This window comes from Symphalangus syndactylus, chromosome 17 (assembly GCF_028878055.3).
Source record: "Symphalangus syndactylus isolate Jambi chromosome 17, NHGRI_mSymSyn1-v2.1_pri, whole genome shotgun sequence".
NCBI lineage: Eukaryota > Metazoa > Chordata > Mammalia > Primates > Hylobatidae > Symphalangus > Symphalangus syndactylus.
The window spans coordinates 83,465,046-83,473,801 of NC_072439.2; the positions used below are offsets into that span (position 1 = coordinate 83,465,046).

At 45.0% G+C, this 8,756-nt stretch overlaps 1 protein-coding gene across 1 annotated transcript; it reads left to right on the plus strand.

Moving 5' to 3' along the window:
* The first annotated feature begins 4,075 nt into the window (after positions 1 to 4,075).
* SOX2 (SRY-box transcription factor 2) lies at positions 4,076 to 6,592 on the plus strand. The gene has a single exon (XM_063621836.1). It carries the CDS (start codon positions 4,513 to 4,515, stop codon positions 5,470 to 5,472), a length of 960 nt encoding a protein of 319 aa, XP_063477906.1. The 5' UTR covers positions 4,076 to 4,512; the 3' UTR covers positions 5,473 to 6,592.
* The last annotated feature ends 2,164 nt before the right edge of the window (positions 6,593 to 8,756 follow it).

Genomic DNA, 8,756 nt, shown 5'->3' on the forward strand with positions numbered 1-8,756 from the left:
CTTACGTAATGAAATTAAAACTTTTGAAGCACACAGTTGACATTTTTCAGAAAATTGAGTTATCAAGGCAGTAATTATTTCACGGGGAGATAAAACTCTCATAGCCCTAACTGTCAAATAGGGCCCTTTTCAGATTTTAATTACAAAATAAAATTAGTCTGCTCTTCCTCAGAATGGTTTGTGAGTGGTTAAACAGAGCTTTCCCCCAATACTGGTGGTCGTCAAACTCTGCTAATTAGCAATGCTGAGAAATTCCAGTTAACAAGGACATTCTCCAAGACTCTGCAGGTTCCCTGCCGTTTGCCTTCATTTCCATAAGAAGATTAAGAGAGGAGGGGAACACACTCAAATGCAGATGCAGAAAAGAAGCGTTTTTTAACAAGCATCATAATAGTAAGATGCTTGGCTAGTTCTCACCTAATTACTGCAAGTTAAACCTCTATTTGACACTAAGAAGAAAAAATAAGTCTACAGTCCCCTATCTCCACAAAATTGTTAGTTGGTTTCAGATATAATACTTGAGGAGTGCTGAGGAGGCTTTAGGAGAGAAAAATCAATGTGAAAGATTTTTAAATAAAATTGAGTTACACTTAACAGTTAAGGCCTTTTGGCTAGGGCCTATAATAGAACAAAATAAAATCAGAATATTCCAGGAGTCATGCATCTTTGTTACTAACTACTAATCTTGCTCTAAAAGTATGTAGCTTTTTGTTGCCCATGGAAGGGAAGTGTTACACTCCCTTTAGATTAAGCACTTTCAATTTTCGTAAATTGTGCCAATGGCAACATTTTAGATTCTCAGAGGATGAAGCATCCTGTTCCAAGTCTTTTTTGATTGTCTAGCAGTCAATGGTATATTGTTGTTAGTACTGTAGCTGTCTATTACAAACCTAAAACAGTGTTGCTTCTGTCATCTATTGGAATTGTTATAGTTATTATATTTAGGGATCAGTGATGGTGCTGGATTGAAATAGAGTGGGCAGTGATCTGATTTTTTTAAATGCATATGTTCTAAAAAAATCTAATGAGAAAATGTTCCTATCACCATCTTCTTTAATCTTATTTTCATAGCACATTATTATGCATAATCGCCAGCCACAGTTAGTTTATTGTCTCGATAAGTACAGCAGGCTTAATTAAAATAAAGCTGTAAATAAATGCAACCAATGATAACACAATTGTAATGTATTTCCATAGCTTATTTATGTGATAAAAGCAATTAATAAAAGACCTAGCCAACCCCTTTAACCTCTTAAATACATTATTATAGAGTTCATGCACAAACACATGCATCTGAGAATGTGTAAAAGCTGTTATATATCCTCCCAAGGAAAAAAATTGTGCCTTGAGAAAAAGGCAGCGAGATTTAAAAGATTTGTGTCTATAACCATCTGTTGTTAGTAGTTATTTTAACAAATATACCCCACCCTTATCCACACCAATTCCCTGGTTGTTTCTCCAAACAATTATCCACAAGCTTTTTAAAGTTTTTAGAATAATACTATTAAGCAGACCGATGCATAAACAATCACAAAGTGAATGCTTGGTCTGCCCTTCGTGGCGTCTGGACAATCATAATTCATTCACATGTTGAATCTCATAATTTGTACCTATTTTTTCCCATGGTCTAACCTCCCACTTACCTCGAGGTTGTATGTATATTTCTAAGTTAGGCAAATTAAATCTGATTCTTATGATTTGGTTCCGCAGCTTATAAGATATGTTAACTTTTCTTTTGTTTAGATTATGTATAATTAGTCTGATCTTCCATCCCCCTCTTTTTTTTTTTTTTTTTTTTACTTTATTTTCAAACACCTTCTTTTAAAGGTAAAAGCAATAGTCTGGAAAAGCGAATCTACCAGCAGGGGGCGTACCAGCCACATCCCTGAAACCAGCCGCGCTGAAAAGCCGGTGGCCGCCTTCTCTTCCCCAGATCTTCTCAACCTTTTCTCTTTCCTAATCTCCAGGTCCGTGTTTACCTTAATATTACACCTCGATTAAACAGAAAACAGTGCTTTATTTTGAAGAGCGCCGAATATGTATGCATTTTGAGAAACCTAATCTCACCCTTTCCGGGTTCCCAAGAACTAAAACTAGCCATAACTTGAGAGAAAAAGGAGAAACTTCGGGGGGCAGGAAGATTGATTGGAAATAACTTAAGGAAAGTCTGCAGAATTCTTTTTTTTACAACTTTTCTGAGTTTCCAGTGGGTATATGTAGTGTGAGTTTGACAGTAACAGGCTAGGGAGGGCAGAGATTGGAGAAATTGGGGGTCGGGGAAGTGATTATGGGAAGAAGGTTAGTAAGGAACGAAACAATGCACCGTTTTGTAAAGATAATAAATGGAACGTGGCTGGTAGATACTATTCAGTATATTTTCTTAGGGTGAGTAAGGGTAGACCAGGGGAGGAGGGGGCGGAGAGAGTGTTACAGAAGAAAGAAAATAAGTAACCCCGATGGTTTAAGCCCTTTATAAAAAAGAAATGGCACCAGGTTTTTTTTTTTCTTTATTCCCCCCCCCACCCCACCCTTTGTAGTCAAGTGCATTTTAGCCACAAAGATCCCAACAAGAGAGTGGAAGGAAACTTAGACGAGGCTTTGTTTGACTCCGTGTAGCGACAACAAGAGAAACAAAACTACCTATTTGTAACGGACGTGCTGCCATTGCCCTCCGCATTGAGCGCCTACCTATTGAAATCTTTACGTCGGGACAATGGGAGAGCGGCTAAAATTACCCTCTTGGGTCCTGGGCGGGCAAGATTCCTGAGCCCCTACCCCCGCCTCCATCTCATCCTCCTCTTGCTGGGCTCCCCCTTCCCGAGTCCCGGCCGCCTTCTCCCAGTGTGCGCTGCCTGCACCTGTGCCTGGAGAGCATCGACCCCGCCTCCCAGGCCTTGAGCCCCTTTGCGGCGCAGCCCCAGCCTTGCGCGGCCTGGGCTTTGGGGCCACCACAGTGGAAATCGACGGGGGAAATGCCAGGGCTGGTTCTGCTCGAGTCCTGGGAACTCTGCGTGGGAGGGAGTTTGTGACTGCGGCCCAAAAGCCACCTCCGTACAGTGCCGTGGGATGCCAGGAAGTTGAAATCACCCTCCCCCATCGCCTGCACTTTCGAGCGCCCTTCCGTCTGTCTCTTTCCCCAGCCCCCATTTGAAACCCGCACGACCGAAACCCTTCTTTCGGGGAGGCATGGGATGGGAATGGGGAGTGGGGGGAGACAGTAGGAGCATCCCCTTTGCTACGGTTGAATGAAGACAGTCTAGTGGGAGATATGGCTGGGGCTAAGAGGAAGAGCTGCAGTTTCCTGGGCCAAAGAGCTGAGTTGGACAGGGAGATGGCAGCTTACCAAGGCCTGCCGGTTCTCAGCTCTAGAGTCTGCCTTATGGTCTGAGCAGGATTTATTTTTAAGAACAGAGCAAGTTACGTGGAATCAAGGAAGGTTTTGAGGACAGAGGTTTGGGTCTCCTAACTTCTAGTCGGGACTGTGAGAAGGGCGTGAGAGAGTGCTGGCACCTCTAAGGTAAGAGAGGAAAGCGGAAGAGCGAAGTACGGGAGCGGCATCAGAGGGGCTGGAGTTGGGGGGGAGTGCTGTGGATGAGCGGGAGAACAATGACACACCAACTCCTGCACTGGCTGTTTCCAGAAATACGAGTTGGACAGCCGCCCTGAGCCACCCACTGTGCCCTGCCCCACCCCCGCACCTTAGCTGCTTCCCGCGTCCCATCCTCATTTAAGTACCCTGCATCAAAAAGTAAATCAATATTAAGTTTAAAGAAAAAAAAACCCACGTAGTCTTAGTGCTGTTTACCCACTTCCTTCGAAAAGGCGTGTGGTGTGACCTGTTGCTGCGAGAGGGGATACAAAGGTTTCTCAGTGGCTGGCAGGCTGGCTCTGGGAGCCTCCTCCCCCTCCTCGCCTGCCCCCTCCTCCTCCGGCCTCCCCCGCGCGGCCGGCGGCGCGGGAGGCCCCGCCCCCTTTCATGCAAAACCCGGCAGCGAGGCTGGGCTCGAGTGGAGGAGCCGCCGCGCGCTGATTGGTCGCTAGAAACCCATTTATTCCCTGACAGCCCCCGTCACATGGATGGTTGTCTATTAACTTGTTCAAAAAAGTATCAGGAGTTGTCAAGGCAGAGAAGAGAGTGTTTGCAAAAGGGGGAAAGTAGTTTGCTGCCTCTTTAAGACTAGGACTGAGAGAAAGAAGAGGAGAGAGAAAGAAAGGGAGAGAAGTTTGAGCCCCAGGCTTAAGCCTTTCCAAAAAATAATAATAACAATCATCGGCGGCGGCAGGATCGGCCAGAGGAGGAGGGAAGCGCTTTTTTTGATCCTGATTCCAGTTTGCCTCTCTCTTTTTTTCCCCCAAATTATTCTTCGCCTGATTTTCCTCGCGGAGCCCTGCGCTCCCGACACCCCCGCCCGCCTCCCCTCCTCCTCTCCCCCCGCCCGCGGGCCCCCCAAAGTCCCGGCCGGGCCGAGGGTCGGCGGCCGCCGGCGGGCCGGGCCCGCGCACAGCGCCCGCATGTACAACATGATGGAGACGGAGCTGAAGCCGCCGGGCCCGCAGCAAACTTCGGGGGGCGGCGGCGGCGGCGGCAACTCCACCGCGGCGGCGGCCGGCGGCAACCAGAAGAACAGCCCGGACCGCGTCAAGCGGCCCATGAATGCCTTCATGGTGTGGTCCCGCGGGCAGCGGCGCAAGATGGCCCAGGAGAACCCCAAGATGCACAACTCGGAGATCAGCAAGCGCCTGGGCGCCGAGTGGAAACTTTTGTCGGAGACGGAGAAGCGGCCGTTCATCGACGAGGCTAAGCGGCTGCGAGCGCTGCACATGAAGGAGCACCCGGATTATAAATACCGGCCCCGGCGGAAAACCAAGACGCTCATGAAGAAGGATAAGTACACGCTGCCCGGCGGGCTGCTGGCCCCCGGCGGCAACAGCATGGCGAGCGGGGTCGGGGTGGGCGCCGGCCTGGGCGCGGGCGTGAACCAGCGCATGGACAGTTACGCGCACATGAACGGCTGGAGCAACGGCAGCTACAGCATGATGCAGGACCAGCTGGGCTACCCGCAGCACCCGGGCCTCAACGCGCACGGCGCAGCGCAGATGCAGCCCATGCACCGCTACGACGTGAGCGCCCTGCAGTACAACTCCATGACCAGCTCGCAGACCTACATGAACGGCTCGCCCACCTACAGCATGTCCTACTCGCAGCAGGGCACCCCTGGCATGGCTCTTGGCTCCATGGGTTCGGTGGTCAAGTCCGAGGCCAGCTCTAGCCCCCCTGTGGTTACCTCTTCCTCCCACTCCAGGGCGCCCTGCCAGGCCGGGGACCTCCGGGACATGATCAGCATGTATCTCCCCGGCGCCGAGGTGCCGGAACCCGCCGCCCCCAGCAGACTTCACATGTCCCAGCACTACCAGAGCGGCCCGGTGCCCGGCACGGCCATTAACGGCACACTGCCCCTCTCACACATGTGAGGGCCGGACAGCGAACTGGAGGGGGGAGAAATTTTCAAAGAAAAACGAGGGAAATGGGAGGGGTGCAAAAGAGGAGAGTAAGAAACAGCATGGAGAAAACCCGGTACGCTCAAAAAGAAAAAGGAAAAAAAAATCCCATTACCCACAGCAAATGACAGCTGCAAAAGAGAACACCAATCCCATCCACACTCACGCAAAAACCGCGATGCCGACAAGAAAACTTTTATGAGAGAGATCCTGGACTTCTTTTTGGGGGACTATTTTTGTACAGAGAAAACCAGGGGAGGGTGGGGAGGGCGGGGGAATGGACCTTGTATAGATCTGGAGGAAAGAAAGCTACGAAAAACTTTTTAAAAGTTCTAGTGGTACGGTAGGAGCTTTGCAGGAAGTTTGCAAAAGTCTTTACCAATAATATTTAGAGCTAGTCTCCAAGCGACGAAAAAAAATGTTTTAATATTTGCAAGCAACTTTTGTACAGTATTTATCGAGATAAACATGGCAATCAAAATGTCCATTGTTTATAAGCTGAGAATTTGCCAATATTTTTCAAGGAGAGGCTTCTTGCTGAATTTTGATTCTGCAGCTGAAATTTAGGACAGTTGCAAACGTGGAAAGAAGAAAATTATTCAAATTTGGACATTTTAATTGTTTAAAAATTGTACAAAAGGAAAAAATTAGAATAAGTACTGGCGAACCATCTCTGTGGTCTTGTTTAAAAGGGCAAAATTTTTAGATTGTACTAAATTTTATAACTTACTGTTAAAAGCAAAAATGGCCATGCAGGTTGACATCGTTGGTAATTTATAATAGCTTTTGTTCAATCCCAACTTTCCATTTTGTTCAGATAAAAAAAACCATGAAATTACTGTGTTTGAAATATTTTCTTATGGTTTGTAATATTTCTGTAAATTTATTGTGATATTTTAAGGTTTTCCCCCCTTTATTTTCCGTAGTTGTATTTTAAAAGATTCGGCTCTGTATTATTTGAATCAGTCTGCCGAGAATCCATGTACATATTTGAACTAATATCATCCTTATAACAGGTACATTTTCAACTTAAGTTTTTACTCCATTATGCACAGTTTGAGATAAATAAATTTTTGAAATATGGACACTGAAATTATTCTTGAGTCTTTCATTTATTTGGATAACACTGTGATTATACATAACTTCTCGGGGAATTATAATACTGTGCTCAGCCAAGAAAGCAAAATACCAAAAACCTTGGTATTACTAGTCCAGCATCATGTGCTAATGTTAACTGCAAAAAAGAAACGGCTGGATGATTAATAAGTACTGGAAAAACTGAAATTTCTGTCATTTCTAAAATAGAAACTAGAGACATATATTGTAAATCCGCCCCCTCCTTTTCTAAGCAGCATGAATAAGCATGATGGGGACTTATACTTAAAACTGATTTATGCCACTTGTTGCCAGAAAGGATTCAATTCTGAAATTTTTCATGTAGTTTAGCAGATGGGGTATTGAGCCAAATCAGAACCAGGTTGGCTGGTTTTGTTTTCATTTTCTTCACAGCACAATGGCCCTTTGAAACCTGGCTATAGAGAAAAATGATGCTTCTTGTATCAGAATAATTGCAAACTAGACATGCAAAGTGTTCATCTGCTGGGTGGGTGTTTGGATTACTCTGGCCCTGCTATTGTCTGGGAGGAAACAAGTGGTTTGCGTTCTTTGTTCCTTGACTTCATAAACTTTCTCTTCTACATTTTCCTGTTCGGGGAGAGGGAAAGAAAAGAACATCTTGCAGAACTCCCCGGCTTATCATAAACATAGTTTCTTTTATTATTTATTTTCTTTTTTCCCCTCTCTCTCCCTCTCTCCCTGAATTCCATTTCTTAAATTGGCAGCGCGGGTCCAAGCCTGTAGCCCCAAATCGGATAATCTCTGCAGCTGATAACAAGCAAAAGAGAAGCCAGGCAACAGCCATATTAAAGAAGAAAACAATCAACTCTGAGGTAGATATTTTACTTTGTCCGGTCTAATCACATTTGGAGATGATTATGCTTTTGATCTGTTAACAATGTTTTACTACTGTAGTAGAGAAGTGGGGGAGGGGAAAGGGGTGGGGAAACAAGATTGGATTTGTTGTGTTTTTTTTTTTTTGTTTTTTTTTTTTTTTTGCCCTAGGAAAGGTAAAGAAAGGCTATAGTTGTCCTCAGTGGGAGTGGAAAAGTTGAGACATCGCCATGGTCTTTGAATTAGCGATGCTTCTGCATCACCACCCACCCTTGCTTTGGGGCAGCTGGATAATCTGTTACCTAGTCAGGGACTTTTCTACTTTATTTACTACTTGATTCGCTCATCTTCCCCCACCCACGGGGACCAGGAACCAACAGTCGGGCACTCTTAAGAGCACGGGTTTGCTTCCCACAATTTCAAGAGCTTGTCGTGTCAACTTGCTACAACTTTGGAGAAGTTGGAATCCGACAGCGTCTTCCACCCTTGAGTAAAGTACCCGCTGCAGCCACTAAGTTAGCTCATCCCGTTGGTTTGCATCTTCTCGTTTCCAAGAAAGTATTTCTTTCTCATGGTGTTGCTAATGTTAGCTCTGGGCTGAACTGAGGATATCTCATATTGTCTGTACTTTCTATTTTTTTCTAGATTGCTTTGTTTTAGATATGTACTAGTTTTTATTTATTACTTTTTCAATCCTCATTTTTAGGATAACATTGTACTGGGAAGGGACAATTATTATTCCAGTTCCCAATTCTAAGCAAGGCATTTTCCCCCCTAATTAATGCAGAGACTCTAAAAGAATTTCCCCTAGCCCGGCCAGCCATTGTAATGCATATACGGATTATTCACGTGGTAATGAGCACATTCGCCAGTTCTTGCTCACACATACGAATAAAAGAAACTTTGAATAAAGATCCAAATGATCATGCTGGGGGAGTGGGGAGGATATTCCCGGAATTTGAGGCAGTCAACTATATAGATTATATATATTTTGAAAATAGAAATATATTAGAAATATGTATAGAGGTTTACAGTAATTGCACTGCACTCACCTCTCATTTTTTTAAAAAAGCCCACAGGGTCAGCAACTTTCTGGCAAAATGGTCAGGTTCAAATATTTAGCAAAAGGAAAGGGAGCACAATAATTTGGGAAGTAGAACTAGCTGTGAATAATTGTCACTGTCTGCATAAAACAAGAGAACTCCCGTTCCCCCTCCTATCCCTTCATATCTCCAAGCCAAATAGTTGAAAAATGAAAGTCAAAATATTTTGTTTGCAAATATAAATGCTTTTGATAACTACATCTG

Coding starts and splice junctions, on each gene's coding strand:
- SOX2 (XM_063621836.1), top strand. CDS start 4,513: ATGTACAACATGATGGAGACGGAGCTGAAGCCGCCGGGCCCGCAGCAA.